Genomic DNA, 21,484 nt, shown 5'->3' with positions numbered 1-21,484 from the left:
GTTTGCTTCTTTGAGGTTGAGGTCATGAAAGTACATTGCTTATTCTTGTTTATGTGCAGAGGAATCAACCTTTCATTCTGACCAATTTTAATATAACTCCTGAAGTGATACAAACTTTTTTAGCATGGTTTACTTACTTTTGTAGGAATTTGTCTTAAATATTCTCTGGAAGCTGTATTTAGTTAGTTCATTTCTTTCTGCTATGAAATAATGAGAACTTGTGTAATACCTAAAGACCTCTGCCAAGAAGGAATATACTTTCTCTTACTTACCAGTGAAAGCGGTAATAATTGTGTTAAGATTAGACCTGAAAGTGCTGTTAAGTATGTTCAAGATTTGCAACCATGTATCCTTCCTCCTTGAATAAAAGTGGTTAAGTATTTTTCTTTCATTTCAGTAGGAAAAAGAAAGAGATTTGTTTCAGGTAGCATTAAAAGATTTTAAATGTCCAGGGAGTTTATTTCATATCCATTGTGGGACAAAGTGGGTAGTATAGGTAATCTTTGAAATGAATTACATTGATTTTACTTGTGAGAATGAGGCTTCCTTATAGACTACAATGCATTTTTTCTTTTGTGTGTGGAGAGATCTCATTGTTTTGTAAAAGCTGAAAAAGTGACTGCCTATGGTTACTGTAGTGTGGTACCTAAATTTGTTGTATAAAGTCCTTAAGTCCTCAGGTGAGATTTCATTATCTTCAGAGGTTAGGATTGTTTTGTCAGCAGTGACAGTCTACCAGGAAAAATTACCTGGATGGGACTTCCCTGGTGGTCCAGCAGTTAAGATTCCGAGCTTCCACAGCAGGGGACCTGGGTTCCATCCATGGTCAGGGAACTAAGATATCTCACAAACCTCTTGGTGTGGCCCCAAAAAAAAAATTAACTGGAGGTTTGAAATGTTTTTTTTTTTTTTTGTAGGATTAGTGGGAGAAAGGATTTCTTTCAAGAAAACACAGAGTAAATTTTTGAGTTAGTCGTATTAAGTTACTGATTCATATATATAGCTACAATAAACAATTTCTATTAATAATTTCAGTTCAGTTCAGTCGCTCAGTCGTGTCCAACTCTTTGCAACCCCATGGACTGCAGCACGCCAGGCCTCCCTGTCCATCACCAACTCCAGAGTTTACCCAAACTCATGTGCATTGAGTCTGTGATGCCATCCAACCATCTCATCCTCTGTCGTCCCCTTCTTCTCCCGCCTTCAATCTTTCCCAGCACCGGGGTCTTTTCCAATGAGTTGGTTCTTCACATCAGGTGGCCAGAGAATTGGAATTTCAGCTTCAGCATCAGTCCTTCCAATAAATATTCAGGACTGATTTCCTTTAGGATGGACTGGTTGGATCTCCTTGCAGTCCAAGGGACTCTCAAGAGTCTTCTCCAACCCCAGTTGGAGTTCAAAAGTTTCAGTTCTTTGACGCTCAGCTTTCTTTATAGTCCAACTCTCACATCCATACATGACTACTGGAAAAAACATAACCTTGACTAGACGGACCCTTGTTGACAAAGTAATGTCTCTGCTTTTTAATATGCTGTCTAGGTTGGTCATAACTTTCCTGCGAAGGAAATTTAGTAATTTAAATTATTATAATTAGCCTGATATAGTAATAATGCCCCAGAGCTTTATGGTTATAACTTCATTTAATCCTCAGTGCAATCTGGTAAATTAGGTAGCTTCTTCTGCCCTTTAAGTAGGAAAAAGGGTTAAATTTGTTTCATTATTTATATTACAGTGAGCTAATATAGTAGGTGAGCTGGGTATTGTACTAAGAGATTTACCTGCATTTCTTATTTTATGCTTGTAATGGCAGTTACCTCATTTCACTAGTAAGGAAATTAGGATTTAGAGATGTTAAGCCACAAGCAGATCAAACCAGTCCATCCTAAAGAAAATCAGTCCTGAATATTCATTGGAACATCTGATGCTGAAACTGCAATATTTTGGCTACCTGATGCGAAGAACTGACTCACTGGAAAAGACCCTGATGCTGAGAAAGATTGAAGGCAGGAGGAGAAGGGGAAGACAGAGGATAAGCTGGTTGGATGGCATCACTGACTCAATGGACATGAGTTTGAGCAAGCTCTGGGAGTTGGTGATGGACAGGGAAGCTTGGCGTGCTGTATTTGTCCACGGGGTCGCAAAGAGTGGGATATGACTGAGCAACTGAACTGAGAATTGGAATCCTAATCCAGCTTCTGACATATAAAAATGTGTGCTGTTAAATAGTATGTCTTTTTATCTGATGGAGTATCTTTCTTTTTTTGGCCACGCTGCTTGGCTTATAGGATCACAGTTCCCCGACCAGGGGCTGAGCTAGAGTGCCACCCCACCGCACCCCAGCCCACCTCCCCGCGCCAGGCAGTGAAAGCACTGAGTGCAGGGAACTGAACTGCCAGGGGAGCCCAACAGGCTATTCCAATAAAGTCAGAGTTTATTTTTCTGTACAGTACATTTCATATAAGAAAATATTGATATTTTATGGCATCAAATAACAGATTAATTAGAATGATTTGAAATTATGAAATGTTTATTTTTCTCTATCAGTGTGTTTGTTTCTTAAAGAGTGAGTGTAAGTGAGGGAAATAAACAATGTGTTTTTTTAAACAAACATAAATAAGAACGTTTTAAGATTATCAGAGATCCTTCTTTTTTTAGCCACTCCAGAAGGCATAACTGCAGAAATTACATGGGAGTTTTATGGCTTTAGTAAAACCAAGAGACTTGATTTTATTTAAGAAAAGGAAGAAAATTTTTTAAGATTATTTTTAGGTTTGGTCATAAGTGAATAAGTACAATGTATGTACTATCACTTCTTCCCAAACTAACCGTGTTATAGTATTTTCCTGTTACCTTAAAAATGCATTCATACAAACCCTAAAGTTTTATATATATGTGTTTTTTTAACCATTTAAAAAAATTGAAGTATAGTTAATTTACATTTATATTAGTTTCAGGTATATTGCAAAGTGATTGTTTATACACACACACACACACACACACACACACACACACACTCATTCTTTTTCAGGTTCTTTTCCATTAAAGATTATGTAAGATATTGTATATAATTCCCTCTTGTATACAGTAGGACCTTACTGTGTATACATAGTAGTGTGTATATGTTAGTCCCAAAGTCCTAATTTGCCTCTCCCCTCCCCACTGTCCCGTTTGGTAACCATAAGTTTGTCTTCTATGTCTGAGGCTATTTAAAATTTAAAATTTTTGATGGGATAAAAGTATTAATAAAAGCAATGTATCAACAGCCAAGTCTTGGTTGCAACATTTACTGGTAGGAAAGTACAATAGATAAACCTGTTGTTTTTGATAGAACAGGGGATGGTCAAATGTAATCTGAGTTTGTGGCTCTTTTTCAGCCTTATTAGTTTATCACACAGAGTCCTTAGCCCCCTTGGAGTGGTAAGTCATTTGATATCTGTTCTCTGACTATTTTATAGTAGATTAAATGATAGTACCTAAATGCAGTACTTCTAAAGCCAAATGGGTCCCTTTATAATTTGCTTTTAATTGAAAGTCTATTGCTTTCTTTGAGGGAAACTCATAATACTAATTATTTCTATAGGAAGATTATTTTGGCTCCACATTTGGTAAATGGAGTGTCAAAGGTAAACAAAGTGTTGAAAGTCCAGGGGAAGAAGTAACAGATTGTAATGTTTTTCTGTTGCCCATTCAACAAGATAATGCAGTACTTCTTAGAGAAGAGTACACTTTCCCCTTTGCTGTGAGCCTCTGCACCTGCGCATGATGAAGAGTAGTGAGCTGCGCAAGGAGGCAGAGGCTCCATCCTGCATATTCAGGTGCCTGGGTGTTGTCAGTAGTTAAGTCACTAGATAAGCTTTCATCTAGCACAGGACTTGGAAGAGTAAGAGAAGTGAGGAAATGTGCCCTTCCTTCCTTGACTTGGCTCAGAGGTTAAAGTGTCTGCCTCCAATGCGGGAGACCTGGGTTCGATCCCTGGGTTGGGAAGATCCCCTAGAGAAGGAAATGGTAAACCACTCCAGTATTCTTGCCTAGAGAATCCCATGGACGGAGAAGCCTGGTAGGCTACAGTCCACGGGGTCGCAGAGAGTCGGACACGACTGAGCGACTTCACCTTCCCCTTCCTTGACTTACCCAGTTGTAGCTTCCGAATAATCCTAGCCCCCATGATGCTGTCACTCATTTCTTCAGCTGATTAAAGTCCTTTCTGCTTCTCTGTTAGTATTCTGAGTCCTCCCCTGAGTACCAGCCAGAACTCAGTCATTCATGGGAAAGGCAAGACAACAAGGAGGAATTAAACTACAGTAGAAAGACCATGGGGTTCTGGAGTCAGACCTCAGTCCAAATCCTACTTCCACTATTTTGAGCAAGTGATTTTCCTTACTGAGCCTCACTTTACCTATGAAATAGGTGTTAATTGATATGGTAATATGCCTTCATAAGTCAGAGAAGAACAAATATTGTGTATTAACATTATATGAAATCTGGAAAAATGGTACAGATGAGCCTGTGTACAGGGCAGTAGAAGCACAGAAGCAGAGAAGATGTGTGGGCATGGTGGGGTGGCGGCGAGGGTGAGGGTGAGGGGTCGGGGTGAATTGAGAGTAGCGTTAACATGCGCCTTTCACCAGGCATAAAACAGACTGCCAGTGGGGCGCTGCTGTGCAGCACATGGAGCTCGGACCTAGAGCGGTGAGATGGGAAGGTGGGGGAGCTTAAGAGGGCAGGGATATATGCATACTTAGAGCATGTTATAGTCCAGCAGAAACTAACACAACACTATAAAGCAATTATATAGAAAAGGAAAATAATATGCTTTCAGAATGAAGATTAAGTATCTGATTTGGGGTCTAATTTTTAATGAACTTCCCTCTTCTGTCATTTTCACCATGTAAATGGTAGAGTAAGCTTTGTGTGTGCCAGTGATCCACCAGACTGCTGCATCTCAAAAATTAAACAGCACAGATCAAGAATCTGCAAACTTTTCATAACCAGCCAGATAGTAAATATTTTAGGCTTCTCAGGCCTTACAATCTCTGTCACACCCACTCTGCTATTGTTGAACAAAAGCAGCCATGGGTGATATGTAAATGACCCAGTTCGACTGTGTTCTAATAAACCATTTACAAAAACAGGTGGTGAGGCCAGATTTGCCCCTCAGGGAACAATGTGCCAATCCCTCATCTGTATTACTGTCTGTAAAAGGGAGCTCTGTTGCCAGAGATTTCGTAGTCTTAACACAGCCCTCCTTTTTAAAAATAAACTTAGTGAAAAACCAACTCACTATGAGTTGAACACTGGAACCAGGAGGCTATATTTCCCCAAACTGATGAAATCCATTATTGTAGAAGACTTTGTTTTTGTATACCCCAGTTAAACCTTGTAACATTATTTTAATATTTACCTTTTTATTACTGAGAAGTAAAAACTTGGTCCCACCAAACATTTAATAAATCACACTAACAACAGTCAGTGCGTAGTTAGGAAATGTTGACTGCTGGATTTATTCATTTGGAAAATCATGGTGCATTTTGGCAAATGTGAAACCACTGAGAATCCTTCTCGAATTCTTCTCTAACAGTGAAGAAACTGTTAGCCTTGTCTATCACTGTCTATTAGCAAACTGTTTAATCATGTAACACCTAGTTATGTCCGTAGAACCATTATTCAGAAGATCGTACTCTGAGGCTTGTCCCGTTGTCACTGACTTAGGAGTTCATGCAGGTACTTGGCAGCAGTTCTGGAAGAACTTAACATCTCTTACTCTTGCTTATAGAGTCTACTTCCCAGCCCCCCTACCCAATTTCCTTTTGCTCTTAGTTTAAAGGAAGCAGTTATTATAGTTGACCCGGGAACAGCTTAGGTTTGAACTGTACGAGTCTACTCATATGTGAATTTTTTTCTATAAATATGACACCACTATAGATCGGTGGTTAGTTGAATCCATGGATGCAGAACCCCGGATGCAGGGGGCCCACTGTAAAGTTATACTCTAATTTTCTTTTCTTTTTAATTAAAAAAAATTTTTTTTCAATAATTTTTTTTTCTCAAAGTTATATCTGGATTTTCAGTTGATGGAGAATTGGATTGATGCTCCTGACCCCCAAATTGTTCAGGGATCAGCTGTATTTGGAAAGGAGTTCAAAGTTAGAGCAAAGTTGCAAGAAAAAGAGGAGTACATCCATGTACACTTATTGTTAACATTGTGTCTCATTTGCTTTGTCTGTTTTTCCACACACCCTTTCTGTCTTACATACACACACATACAGATACACACCCACACCCACACACACCCACACACCCACCCACTCCAACACACAAAATTTTTTCCCCAAACACACACACACAGATTTTTTTGAGGTTAGTTGCTTATATCATGGCTCTTTACCCTTAAATATTTTAACAAGTGTTTCACCTTTTGTGATGTAGACATTTTTGAAGATTAGAGTCCCTTTGATTTTTTTTTTTAATAGGGTGATCCCATTTTGGGTTTGTCTGATATTTTCTCTATTAGATAGGTGTTGTGTTCTCCATTAGATTCAGGTGTTGCTAGCACATTGTATAAGGGATGCTGTATTCTCACGTATCACCTCTGGAGGCATTTAATACTGTTTGCCTCTCGTTGGTGCTGTTCATTCTGGTCGTCCAGTCAGGGTGTGGCCTGGTTTCCCCACTGTGTGGTTGCTACTTTTCCCTTGCAGCTAATAAGCAATTTGGGGAACCTACGTCCTTTTGAGAGTGGAGTATCTTCTTCCTGACCTTGGTCTTGGTCTTGGTCTTGGTGTGCTTTCCTGCCTGCTATGCCCTTCCTTTCTGGTATATGTGAGGCAGGTAGCTTAGGGCTGAAACTCCTGTCAGGAAATTTTTTTCTGGATTCAGAGTTGTTTGGTTTCCAATAAACATCTTAATTGAATAGATATTTAGAAAATCACCTGTACCTCTTTTGTATGTTACCGTCGTGATAGTGTCATATACCTGTTTTCAAAGACTCTCTAAAAGAGAGATATCCTAGTAGAATTATGAAGAAATGATAGATTTGGGTGGACTTAAAGACAGGGGTGGTGATGGACAGGGAAGCCCAGCTTGCTGCAGTCCATGGGGTCACAGAGTCGGACACAACTGAGCACCTGAACTGAACTGAAAGATGGGGTGCGGGGTGTCCCATATAGGTGTAATTGGAAAGTTCTGTTAGACACTCCCTGTGGCTGGAATGTGGACATTCAGGGTAGAATGTGGTAAGGTGTTAGACTGGCAAAATTAGCTAGAGCTCAGTCATAAAGGACTCCATTTGCCTTGCCAAGATCGTAAAGGCAACAGAAAGCCAATGATTAAGTGTGAAAGTGTGGACAGCCAGGGAAGCCCTGTTCCTCTTTTAGAAAGACCACTGGCAATAGCCACAGAGGGAAGTGGACAGTAGTATGATGCTGGAATAAGAAGGCTGACTGCAGCCTGGCTGTGACAGTGGGATGAGAAAGCACTGAAAAATGGGCCAAAGAACTAAATGGACATTTCTCCAGAGAAGACATACAGATGGCTAACAAACACATGAAAAGATGTTCAACATCACTCATTATCAGAGAAATGCAAATCAAAACCACTATGAGGTACCATTTCACACCAGTCAGAATGGCTGCGATCCAAAAGTCTACAAGCAATAAATGCTGGAGAGGGTGTGGAGAAAAGGGAACCCTCTTACACTGTTGGTGGGAATGCAAACTAGTACAGCCACTATGGAGAACAGTGTGGAGATTCCTTAAAAAACTGGAAATAGGACTGCCTTATGACCCAGCAATCCCACTGCTGGGCATACACACTGAGGAAACTAGAAGGGAAAGAGACACGTGTACCCCAATGTTCATCGCAGCACTGTTTATAATAGCCAGGACATGGAAGCAACCTAGATGCCCATCAGCAGATGAATGGATAAGAAAGCTGTGGTACATAAACACAATGGAGTATTACTCAGCCATTAAAAAGAATACATTTGAATCAGTTCTAATGAGGTGGATGAAACGAGCCTATTATACAGAGTGAAGTAAGCCAGAAAGAAAAACACCAATACAGTGTACTAATGCATATATATGGAATTTAGAAAGATGGTAACAATAACCCTGTGTATGAGACAGCAAAAGAGACACTGATGTATAGAACAGTCTTATGGACTCTGTTGGAGAGGGTGAGGGTGGGAAGATTTGGGAGAATGGCATTGAAACATGTATAATATCATGTATGAAACAAGTTGCCAGTCCAGGTTCGATGCACGATACTGGATGCTTGGGGCTGGTGCACTGGGACGACCCAGAGGGATGGTATGGGGAGGGAGGAGGGTTCAGGATAGAGAACACATGTATACCTGTGGAAGATTCATTTCGATATTTGGCAAAACTAATAGAATTTTGTCAAGTTTAAAATTAAAAAAATAATAATAATCACTGCCCCTCCCACCCAGGGCTCCTGGGAGAGAAGAGCCTCCAAGGTCAAAAAAAAAAAAAAAGACTTCTAGGCATAAGATGAAGAAGAAATTGATAGGATCTGGTGCCTGATTTGAAAACAGGGACATAGATAGCAAAAGGGAGCTGGAAAAATAAAGACTTCCTGGGTGACTGGATGTATGATGGTGTGATTCACAGAAATTGATAGTACATGAGGAGGGACAGATTTGGAGAGTTGGCAGGTGAGGGGCTGATGTTACATGGGATATATCAGTGAACTTGTAATAAGAGGTCTTTATACATGTGCCTAATGTTCAACAGAAATATGGGCTAAAGAGGAAGATTCTGAATTTGTCATCAGCATAAAAATGGTAATTAAAGCCGTGATTGTGGATGAAGTTGCAGGAGTGAGTATGTAAAGGGCTAAGGACCAAGCCTTGGTATGGCGTCTGCTTGTATTAGGTTAAATAAGCATGTTTCGTTTTAGATCAGTTTAAACTGGATGTTCAGTTTATTCAGTACTGTTGTTTTAGGGTGCTAATCTTTGTATTTTACTTGAATGTGTGATAAAAAGATATTAAATAACAGCAGATTACTGGTTCTCTGGGGGTGCATTGGAGGTATAGAAATCCTCAGCATAAAGTTTGACACAAAACCCAGAGCCTTTTGAGCTTTTTAAAATTTAGTATTTAGGGGAACATTCTGATGAGATTGTAACCTTTATGAGAGTAGAAAGAGACTAATTTCAGTCCCTTCCCTTTCACATGACCAAACACTGCATCAGGTAGGCCTGCTTGTAACAAGGACACTACTGACAGCCTGCGTCCATAAAGGGATATCAGGGGTACAAATAAGGGATAAGGGAAGTACTAAATTGACAGATACTTCACACTGAAGAGAAATAACAAGACTGGAGTGTTTCACTTGTACCTCAGCAAAGGTCTTCTTTTACTGTTTCATTATCTAGAAGTAAAACTAATTTCAGTACAGTAGTTGGGAGAAGCAGAGAGTAATATAGACTGAGAATCTTTTACCATTCATTTCTTGTAGAAAATGTAAGTATCGAACTGCTCTTTTTCTTGCCAAATAGTCTAATCTGTCTTCAGCTAAATAGTCTAATCTGTCTTCAGCTATTTTAACTGTTTATCCTGAGTATTCTAAGTACAAAAGCAAAGTGCATTTGTCTTTTTTATGTTTTTGCTTTCATGAAATTTAATTTTTTTTTTTAATGAAATAACCTGTCTCAAACCAGAACAGTTTGTGGACATTAAATAACTGGTGTAATTTCACTGGCTCATTTATTCAACAAATATTTACTGTTTACTTGTATGTGTTAGGCACAATTCTGGATTTGGGGTAAACAAAGCAAAAAATTCCTACCTTTGGGGGCCTTATATTCTGGGAAGAAGAGACAGATAATGAATAAAACAATAAGTAAATTCAGTAGTCTAAGGTGCTATCCAGGAAAATACAGCAGAGCCGGGGAATACAGTAGGATTGAGGGGAGAGGGAAGAGATTCCATACTTTTGTAACATTTTATCATGAAAAATTTCAAACATACAGTGAGGTTTCAAGAATTTTATAGTGACCACCCATATTCCCAGTAGCTGGATTCCACCATTAACATTTTACTCTACTCGCTATCTCTCCGTCTGTCAGTCCTTCTTATCTTTTAAGGCATTTTGAAGTCAATTACAGGCATCAGTGCACGTGTCCCTAAATATTTCAGCATACATATCATTCATTAGAGTTCAGTATTTATTGACTTTTTTTTTCTTTTGAGGTAAAATTTACATGAAAAGAAATTCACAAATACTTAGTGTATGTTAGCTGGATTGTAACAAATTCTCATGGTTGTATAACCCAACCCCCATGAAGACATGGAGCCTTACCATCATCACAGAAAGCTCTTTCATTCCCTTCCCCATTCAATCCTTGCCTCCACGCGTCAGAAGCAGTTACTAGGTTTTTTGTTTTTGTTTTCTTCATACCAAAGATTAATTTTGCTTGTTTTTAAACATCACATAAATGGACTAAGAGTATGGAGTCTTGTGCAAAGCTATTTCCCTTCACCCTAGTGTTTTTGAAACTTACTCGAGTTGTGGGTATGTGGTTTATTCCTCTTTGTTGCTGGGTGGTCCTCTGTTGTGTTACTAAACCACAGTTTGTGCACCAGTCCTCCTGAGGATGGATATACTTGGGCTGTTTCCATTTTGAGGCTATTGTGAATAAAACCCATGAAATTCTGATTCAGGTCTTTTTGTGGTCTTGTTTTCATTTCTCCTGGGTGAATACCTCGGAGTGGGATGGCTGAGCCATGTGGAATGTGTGTGTTTTGTTTCATGAGATCTGGTGCCCCTTTTTCTCACTGATCATGTGTGCAGTTGAAGTTGTTCCTCATCCTTATGATTATACTATGTTGTCAGCCTTTTCGGTTATAGCCATTCTGGAGGGTGCAGAGTGGGAGAGCTGGTAAAGAATTGTCTACAAAGGGGACTTTTGAATCAGGAGTTGAAATTGAGGACGCAAGCCAATTTCTTATAAGTTTGACAAAGAGTAAGGAATCCAGTTTGACGAGAGCAGAGTGAGTGAAGAGGAGCATAATGCCCGAGAGCAGCAAGGAAAGGGGAATGCCAATCCTACTGGACCTTGTAAGCAGTTTTAAGAACTTTGACTCTTTCTGAGTGAGGGTGGGGAATAATTGGACTATTTTGATGTAAGTATGGCATGGCCTGACTTACCTATTTTTTAACTATTAGTTTGTTTATTCCCATGAAGACAGACGAAAGTAGAAGAGAAATCAGTCAGGAGGCTGTAATGAGCCAGGCAGGAACTGGGTGTTTGGATGCAGGACCTGGGAGCCCCTGCTGGAGCCCTAGGCATTGCTAGCTGGTTCTTCAAAATGTCACTAGGAGACAGGAGAGAAAGTGATTCAGCTCTCCGGTAGCAAAAAGGCCTGGCTCTCCATGCATAAATAATCAGGGGTTTAAACTTCTTAAGTGGCTTCTTAAAAATGAGTCATCACTTATTTCCCCATAAGGAGTCTTACACAATACTGTTGTTTTTAATAAGCTGTTTTTAATTCAGTAATCTAAAAGGTATAAATGTGGTCTTAATTGTTACGGCTAACTGTTAAAGCCATTATTTGCTTAAATAAATAATGAATATAATTAAATCTTTGCATAGGAATTTGCACAGTATAACCTTGAATAATTGTTTTTGGCTTGGTAATATTTATTAGAACTTCCTATAGAGCAGATAGAAATACCTTTTCCAATTTAGACTTATCTTCATTTTTCTGTAATATTTTATAAAATATGAGTGCCTGCAGTAAAGCAAAATATAGTTCTAGATGCTAAGTAAATTACAAAGATAATTTAGTTCTCATTCTTTAAAGAATTGAGGCCCCCAATACTACAAGAGAATACATCTTTTAAAGGAAAAAATGTAAAGATTGTTAGACTAGCATCTATCTAAGCAGCTCACGTTTTGGACATCAGTGTGTAAATGAATAAATGATTACAGCACAATTTCTTAGGTAGAGAGTGTAGTACTCCAGGAGGCAGAAGAAAGGTCCTTTTAAACCAGGTTTTGAAGAACAAGAGGAAATTTGAGGGGCATAGGGTGAAACCTGGTGAATGGTGGTCCATCCCGGTGAACAAAGCACAGAACGGATGTTGCAGACACACTATAGTGCTTCCCTTCCGGTGGATCTTATCTGCGATAGCCACTGTCACTCTCAGCTGACTCAATGAAAATGGTATTTCTGATGCCTCAAATATGTGATATGCCTGTATTGCCAATGCATTTATCAAAAGACTATTAAAAGCCACCTGAAAAGGCAAAAATCTTCTAGGGGTAAGCAAAAATAACAAAGGAAGTAAAAGAAAAAAACATGAATTGTTAGAGGGGAAAGATGGATAAGAAAAAATATATATATTACATATTACAAATAAATAAAAAATAAGTAGCAGAGTGACCTGCTGGACTTGGGAGGAAGTCCCACACTCTTCCAATGCCCTCGGTGAGCAGAGGTAACAGAAGTGGATATTTGGAGCCCACGATTGCAGGGTTCATGGAGACACAAAGATTATTTTTCAGTCTTTTCTGATCCTCCTTTTCATTGTTCACATTGCTATAGATAGAAAATGTTATCTATAATTACTTGGCAGTGTGAGAAACTTTTAAAGTAGCGCGCTTAATCATAAGTTACAATTCATCTGATTCCATTTTATATAAGATTGAATATTAAAAAGTTCTTTAGATTATTTAATTGTATTTACTTTTTTCCCTGTAAGATCAGATTTGAGAGGCGTGCCTCTGTTATTTCATGAAAAATTGCAATTGTTCTTGGTGCTTTGGTGATTAACTCTGAAACTGAGCCTAATATGTAAAATATTCTTTAATATAAAGAAACTTTGTATTAAAGTTTCAGGCACCTCCTAAGGTGCCAGACTAGTAAATGGTCTTCAAACACAGCTATTTCCTTTTCTTAAAATGATCTCTTAACTCCTGTTCTTACAGATTTTGGCTTACATGTCACTTTTCGCTAGTGAAAATGATACTCTCCTTGAAATCCCTATCTTATATTTCCCATAACTCACTGTACTTTTCCTTCATAGCACTTATAACACTTTGCAGTTTTTCCTAGGACTGTTTTATGACTGTCTGTCATCCCTACTACAATGTCGGGAACCATGTCTGTTTTATTTACCACTGTGTTCTCAGGCCAAGCACACAGTTGGCACTTAGTAAGTACACACTAAATTAATGAGCAGACTCCAGCCCTGCTGTTCGGCTCTACATTTCTAGTTGTTGTCCTGAACCAGCATTTCCCACTCTGTACTATAGAAGCTCTTCATGAACTATTAATAGATTCTGAAACAATGATTCTGTGGTCGTAAATTTGGTAGGACTGAACCCTCCCTCATGAGCAACCAGTTTATGTTAGCGTGTTTAAAACTTTCATTCCTAGAGTTTAAAAATCCAGTGTTCTGTCTCTCTCTCTTTTTTAAACTGTCAGACTCTTTATTAGACTACCTGTTGATAATCTGAAATTAAGTATTCCAGTGAACACAGTTGGGACAGGCTGGCTTACTCAGTGCTGCAGGTAGATGTATTTAAAAGTTTCATTTGATAGATACTATCTTCTGGGAACATCTGAGTTTTTATATAATTGTAATTTAGGATAGGATCATCTTAGATATTTAGTAAGAGCATTCAATTTGTAATTATTGGATTCACAGCTCATCTTATTCTAATTTATCTCATGTGCTGCTTGACTTCACTATTTTAATACATCTTCCTACTCAAAGCAAAAATTTCACTTTAACTTAAAATTGAAGTGTTACTTTAATATAATTTAGTGTTTTTTTTCCCCTTAGAAATAAGTATATATAGTTTGGGGTTTTAAGAATAACTTTCTTTGCCTGCAAGTATAATTTTTACTCTTGAACTAAACTTGACTTAAATGGGAAGGGTTTTGCTGAACTAAATAAATTGTATCTTTTAGAAATTACGTTTGTTTTAGAAAACCATGTAGTGAGATGTACTCAATTTTTTTGTGTGTGTCAAAAAGAACTAAAACAGAATTTTAGAAAATAAGGAAAATAAAATTATAGAAGTGTTTCAAAATTGTATCACCTGGAGGTGATCTGTTAACTGGTGTACATACTTTGAAATTTGACGGGAATGTGTGCATGCTAGCACCTTTGTGCTCTTTGTGTTTATGTATATTCAGATACCTACATACATATTTATTTATCCAGTACATATTTAAGCACCGTGCATTGTGCCTGGCACTATTTTGGGGTGGCTGTTCAGCAGTGAACAAAATAGACAAAAATCCCTGCCCTCATGATGATTAGTTTGGGATGGGAAGGAAGTGGTGACACCAGCAAACAAGCCAAATATGTGACATCAGAGGACAGTAAAGCCCGCGGAAGACACAGCAGGTAGACGGATAAAAGAGTGTAGAGAGGATTGTGCTCAGCTACTTGGAAACTTTTTACTATAGTTGTGTACATTCAATTATGTCTTTTTCTTTTAAAAAAGATTAAAGACAAATATCCTGAACATACAATTTTCAGATCTCTTTTTACTTAATAAGTTGATGGATTTTTCCATCTCATTAAATATTACTCTCAAAGCTAGTGGAGGTGATGGAATTCCAGTTGAGCTCTTTAAATTCCTAAAAGATGATGCTGTGAAAGTGCTGGACTCAATATGCTAGCAAATTTGGGAAATTCAGCAGTGGCCACAGGACTGGAAAAGGTCAGTTTTCATTCCAATCCCAAAGAAAGGCAATGCCAAAGAATGCTCAAACGATACCACAATTGTACTCATCTCACACGCTAGTACAGTAATGCTCAAAATTCTTAAAACCAGGCTTCAACAGTACATGAACCCTGAACTTCCAGTTGTTCAAGCTGGATTTAGAAAAGGCAGAGGAACCAGAGATCAAATCCACTGGATCATCAAAAAAGCAAGAGAGTTCCAGAAAAACATCTATTTCTGCTTTATTGACTATGCCGAAGCCTTTGACTGTGTGGATCACAATAAACTGTGGAAAATACTTAAAGAGATGGGAATACCAGACCACCTGACCTGCCTCTTGAGAAATCTGTATGCAGGTCAGGAAGCAACAGTTAGAACTGGACATGGAACAACAGACTGGTTCCAAATAGGAAAAGGAATATTGTCACCCTGCTTATTTATCTTACATGCAGAGTACATCATGAGACACGCTGAGCTTAATGAAGCACAAGCTGGAATCAAGATTCCCGGGAGAAATATCAATAACCTCAGATATGCAGATGACACCATCCTTATGGCAGAAAGCTAAGAACTAAAGAGCCTCCTGATGAAAGTGAAAGAGGAGCGTGAAAAAGTTGGCTTAAAACTCAACATTCAGAAAACCAAGATCATGGTATCCAGTCTCATCACTTCATGGCAAATAGATGGGAAAACAGTGGAAACAGTGTCAGACTTTATTTTTGGGGGGCTCCAAAATCACTGCAGATGGTGACTGCAGCCATGAAATTAAAAGACGCTTACTCCTTGGAAGAAAAGTTATGACCAACCTAGACAGCACATTAAAAAGCAGAGACATTACTTTGCCAACAAAGGTCTGTCTAGTCAAGGCTATGGTTTTTCCAGTGGTCATGTATGGATGTGAGAGTTGGACTATAGAGAAAGCTGAGCGCCGAAGAATTGAAGCTTTTGAACTGTGGTGTTGGAGAAGACTTTTGAGAGTCTCTTGGACTGCAAGGAGGTCCAACCAGCCCATCCTAAAGGAATCAATCCTGAATATTCATTGGAAGGACTGATGCTGAAGCCGAAACTCCAATACTTTGGCCACCTGATGCAAAGACCTGCCCTCATGGGAAAAGACCCTGATGCTGGGAAAGATTGAAGGCAGGAGGAGAAGGGGACGACAGAGGATGAGATGGTTGAATGGCATCACTGACTCAATGGACATGCGTTTGAGTAAACTCCTGGAGTTGGTGATGGACAGGGAGGCCTGGTGTGCTACAGTTCATGGGGTTGCAAAGAGTCAGACACAACTGAACGACTGAACTATTAACTCTAAACCACTTAAAGGCTGCACATATTCTGCTTTATAGAAATTGATCTATTTTTTTAGATAAGAGCTAAAACCCTTCAGATGGTGACTGCAGCCATGAAATTAAAAGACGTTTACTCCTTGGAAGAAAAGTTATGACCAACCTAGATAGCATATTGAAAAGCAGAGACATTACTTTGCCAACAAAGGTCCATTTAGTCAAGACTATGGTTTTTCCAGTGGTCATGTATGGATGCGAGAGTTGGACTGTGAAGAAAGCTGAGCGCCGAAGAATTGATGCTTTTGGACTGTGGTGTTGAAGAAGACTCTTGAGAGTCCCTTGGACTGCAAGGAGATCCAACCAGTCCATTCTGAAGGAGATCAGCCCTGGGATTTCTTTGGAAGGAATGATGCTAAAGCTGAAAGTCCAGTACTTTGGCCACCTCATGCGAAGAGTTGACTCATTGGAAAAGACTCTGATGCTGGGAGGGATTTGGGGCAGGAGGAGAAGGGGACAATAGAGGATGAGATGGCTGGAAGACATCACTGACTCGATGGACGTGAGTTTGAGTGAACTCCGGGAGACGGTGATGGACAGGGAGGCCTGGTGTGCTGCAATCCATGGGGTCTCAGAGTTGGACACGACTGAGCGACTGAACTGAACTGAACTGAAAACCCTTCAGACACTATTGCTCTTAGTACAAGGATAAATTCTTAACATGCCCATGACTCTGCATGATTTGATGCTGACCAACCTGTGTGCCCCCTCACCACACTCTGGCTACACTGGCACCTGTGTGTGGCCCCCTTCAATCCTCAAGTCCTTGTACTTGTACACAGGGTGTACTGTATACACCCTGTGTATACAGGGTGACAGTAAATAGGAAAGTTTAAAGTTATAGTCACATCCCAGTTATTGAAGTTTTTCAGGCTTAGAAAACCATAATCTATTTGTTGTATATTACACATACCTTGAGTCCTTATGAAGTTCCTTATGAGGAAGATCTCCAGGGGATCTTCACATCCCAGGGATCAGACCCAGGTCTTCCGCATTGCAGGTGGATTCTTTACCACTTGAGCCACTAGGGAAGCATGAGGAAATTGTGTCAAATATTTTATAAAACAAAAACCATGTGTAAGTTTTTTTAAAAGCAGTAAGTATTTACTATAATATTGAGAAACAAAAATTTGATTTCACAATTATAGAAAAATGGATATGAACATCAGGAGAAGTCTTTCTACAGAAAGCTGTTAACACTAGGGAGAATATAAATATTAACAAGCATATGGGAAACTCTTCAACTTCTCTAGTAGTGAAAGGTACATTAGTGTGTCTCAGGCATTTATCTTGACCACAGTCCCCTATGATAGATACACCGTGTACACTTAGAGGTAATAAAACTTGCTGGTATAACTATCTTGTCCCAAGCCCCAACATCCTAGAACTGGTAGACCATGGAGCCGACATACAAGTCCAGAGCACTCCTGATACAAATCCTGTTCTTCACCACCACACTGCAAAACATCTGAAGGCCTTAGTGGTCCCGTCTCATGCTGAGAAAGTAAATGTCATTGTGGTTCATCTAGAAAAATAAATAGCCTGGAAATTTTTGACAAAGAATTGCGAGGAGTGAATTTAGTGTTTAAAAAGCATTAGTAATAAATAGTCTGAGGCTGCGCTTTTAAAAAACACGTTAAATAGTGACATAGGAGGCATTTGAATAGAATAAGGAGGAAGAGCTTGGAAATACTCTCAAATGCAAGAGGAAGTTATAAAGGGACATTTTTAGTCATTAAGGGAAATAGATGATTTTATGCTAGACATTAGGATAGTGGCTTGCTCTTTCTCCTTACACACAAAAAATAGGTCAACTATCTCTCACATGTTCACCTACACAGAGACGTGCTAACTGATTAAGAACAAAGTGCAAATTAAGAGTAACGCGCCTTGCTCCCTCACTCCCTCCTTGAGTTTGGTGTAAGTAGAGGGGGCATGGGTCACAAAATTGTTCTTGCCGTGAGAGGGTATCTGAGAGGGAAAGGGCACGCCTGTGGCCAGCTCCCCACCTGCGTCTCAGGCTTCCAGGGCCAGTGCACTGGGACCATAGCCTGTTCCCAGTCCCCCCTCTTGCCCCCTGCACACTGCTTCCACCAGCTCCCAAGAGCCACAAGAATCAGAGATTAAATGCATTATAAAAAGGAAAGGTTTTGTTTACATACCAGTGTTTGCAACTGTATGATTTATACCTGTTATTAAGGATAACAGAGTCATCAAGGAAAAGGTTAATAAATTTGACTAGTGAAACTTTCTTTCAAGGAAAAAAATTAAAACGACCAGTCAAACTTCAGGTAAATATTTGTCAATTTTATTACGCAGGGGCTAATTTCCTTAATATTGAAAAGGAAAATAATCCACCTATTTAAACATCAATGAGAAAAGGGAAAGCAGGCCTTTTGAAAGTGAGCAAATGGCAACACTTAAGTGAAGAAGCCACTTAAGGGAAGAAAAACTCACTGTAAAGAAATTAACCTAAAATAACAAGATGGGTGATTTTAAAATTGAAGAGAGATGTTAAGGATTCCTACACAGAGTGGTCAGAATAGGTGGTGTCACCTCATGTACCCTCTGAGCACTTGCATCTCTCCTTGTCCTACAGAGGCTCTCATGGGCCCACATAGGTATCTCCTATATATCATAGTACAGGGTTGGGTTTTGCAGCATTCAGGGAGAAGGATAGACATTTAGGTGGTTTCCAGGTTTGGTTTTGTTTTTTTCTCTATCTATTAGTGTCTGGTTAAGTAACTAATGGAGTGTGTATTCCACATCCACAGAGTGAAATGCACTTCTGCTGTTGCACAAATTGTAGTAAAAGTATCAGTATGGAAAAATCTCCAGGATATGTCAAGGGGATATGTCAGGGGATGTCAGGTCGCTCAGAAAACTCCTAGCTGTGAATTGAAATCTACGTATACATAAAATTACCAGAGGCTACTGATGGAGACGGACATTTTTTGTCTTCATACTGTTGGAATGTTTTTCATCCCTGAACTGGTATATAAATATTTTAAAAACTAGTATTTTTAAAACTAGTTTTAATTTAATGAAATGTTTACCAAAATTCAGTGATGATAGGGGTGGGTGAGAACAGGTACTTTTATGGCAGCTGGTAAAAAAATCTTCCTGTGTGGCAACTCAACCGAAGCTCATTTTGAGCACCTGTCAGGCGCCAGGCATTATACTGAACATCTAATGCACATTTATATTACTTAAATCTTCCCAACCAACCCTGTAAGATTTGATTTTTCTTTTACTGGAGGAAACAGATTTAGAGGAATGAAGTGTCTTGCCAGGAGTCACAGACCCTGCAGCCTGTGCTTTCAGTCCCTGTACTTTTCTACTGTCCAGAAAGGGCTCTGGAAATTCATAAGAAAGGGTATTCCTTGGGACAGAAGACCAGGTTTGAATCTGTGTCAGTTTCATCAACTAAAAATGGGGAAAATAATCTGTACCCTTCTTCTGAAGCACTGTATGAATAAGTGATTATAATCCATAAAATATTTTTTATACATAGCCTGCTTTCTTCATACAATAAGTTCAAATGTTTTACCCCTTTAAAAAAAAAAATTTATCTGCAAAGTGCAAACTTTAACAGCTTTGGTCAGCCTTTTTTTTAATCTTATATAATTTAATCCTCAGTTTCAGTGTAGTGCCTTTTCTTAAATTGAAATACACAGTATATCTAACCAGATCTTCTTGTTTATACTCAAAATCTTTTCACCACAGCTATATTGTTAGCATCCTTACAAGGCTACTAAAAATCCCTCTACTTTAAAAATAAATGAATAAGAAACTTCTTCATAAGGCTGTATGTTCTGATTGCTCGTTTTTTAATGTGTAAATGTACCTGTTTCTCCCTCTTTCTAGGAACACCATCTTCAGCGGGCTATTTCAGCACAGCAGGTGTATGGCGAGAAGAGGGATAACATGGTTATACCAGTCCCAGAAGCAGAAAGTAACATCGCTTACTATGAGTCTATATATCCTGGGGAATTCAAGATGCCAAAGCAGCTCATTCACATACAGCGTAAGTGATTACTGTTTTGATGACTGTATCTTGTACTGTGTTCTTACGTATCTCAACAGATTTTTATGTTTATCTGTTGGGGGCCCCTTCATTGACCAGCATCAGCTTGAGAGTTATCAGAGCCATTTTCACCTTTTACACTTGTGCTTGAGATTCCCGCCTGATAAGAAAGAACACAATTTCAGCCTAGATTTTTATTTTAGCTTCATCTCAACATGGCATCTTCTGCTACTGTAGATGAGTAGGATAAAGAATATACCTTTAGATGTAGAAATCATTTTCTTACTGTTCAGAAATAGTAATACTAATTGCCTTAAAGAATTTCTTAGTAGAAGTCAGAAGTCAACAAACCTTTTCTGTAAAGGGTCAGATTGTGTTTTAAACTTTGTGGGTCATTCAGTCTCCGTCACAACTATTTTACTCTGCAGTTACAGACAAAAGCAACAATAGACAGTACATAAACAAATGGGCATGGCTGTGTTCCAGTAAAACTCTCTTGACAAAAACATGTGTCAGTCCAGTATTGGCCCACAGGCCATAGCTTGCCAGCCCCATCTGTGTTTCTGTTTTTTTCTTTCTTGGCCAAGCCCCACAAGTTGATGAGATATTAGTTCCCTGACCAGGGACCAAACCTGAGCCCTTGGCAGTGAAAGCATGGAGTCCACTGGGCCCCCAGGGAATTCTCATGATTTTTTTTTTTTTTTTTTTTTTTTTTTAATTTAGTGTTTTAGTTGGTAACTTGTGTCACTTGGTACTGATAGAGGTCTTCAGTGGAAATGACCCTTTGATAGCTTAATCACATTTGATGATGAACTGCTGAGAGCTTGTAAACTTAGGTGAATTTATTTTGTTCATTTGGTCCCCATGTTGTGGACCACTAAATGTGTAATTGCAGGGTTGCTAAGGAAAAGGTGTTAACAGCTTTCATTTTTGTCTTGTCTTTATGATCAAGAGCTTTTTCCAGGGGCCTGTCTAAACTTTTTTCAGAACAGTATAAATCTGTTTTGTTTTTATTGTTCTCTCTGTGGACATAGAGCAGCCAGCTTTACCTAGTTTCTTGCTTATTAACTACTTTTCTAACTCATTTATCATTTTCTCCATATGGTCTAATCTTTGTCCTGGGTTCTAAGCATTTTTTAAAAATTATTTCTTACATAATGAAAACCACAAGTAAACATGCCCATATTGACTCTTACCAGTTCTGTGTTAGCATTTGATGTTTTTAACTTGTGGTGTTTTTTCACCTTTACCTACAGCTTGTACTTGTTAGGAAAAAAATTTTTTCTTCAGAAAAAAAATTTTTTCCAGTTTACTAAAGGTTACTTTGAAGTAAACCAAAAAACTGGCGTGTGTTTTTCTTGCCTACTCGTGTTTAATTACATATAAAACACAGACATTCTAAACA

At 38.8% G+C, this 21,484-nt stretch overlaps 1 protein-coding gene across 9 annotated transcripts in view; it reads left to right on the top strand.

The window, feature by feature from the left end:
• EPC1 (enhancer of polycomb 1) overlaps positions 1 to 21,484 on the top strand; it is a 97,761-nt gene that overhangs the window by 50,909 nt on the left and 25,368 nt on the right. For all 9 annotated transcript variants that reach the window (XR_015139557.1, XR_015139555.1, XR_015139556.1 and 6 more), the window contains one exon: positions 19,920 to 20,079. Coding sequence is in view for 6 of the 9 variants with exons in the window: in XM_086334111.1 (XP_086190237.1) it covers positions 19,920 to 20,079 (160 nt within the window). In the remaining 3 variants the exon portion in view is untranslated. The remainder of the gene's footprint in view (positions 1 to 19,919; positions 20,080 to 21,484) is intronic.

This window comes from Bos grunniens, chromosome 13 (assembly GCF_055505025.1).
Source record: "Bos grunniens cultivar Pamir isolate PY7600 chromosome 13, Bosgru_T2T1.0, whole genome shotgun sequence".
Lineage (NCBI taxonomy): Eukaryota > Metazoa > Chordata > Mammalia > Artiodactyla > Bovidae > Bos > Bos grunniens.
The sequence above is the reverse complement of the archived record's forward strand: the minus strand, read 5'-3'. Positions and strand labels throughout refer to the sequence as shown.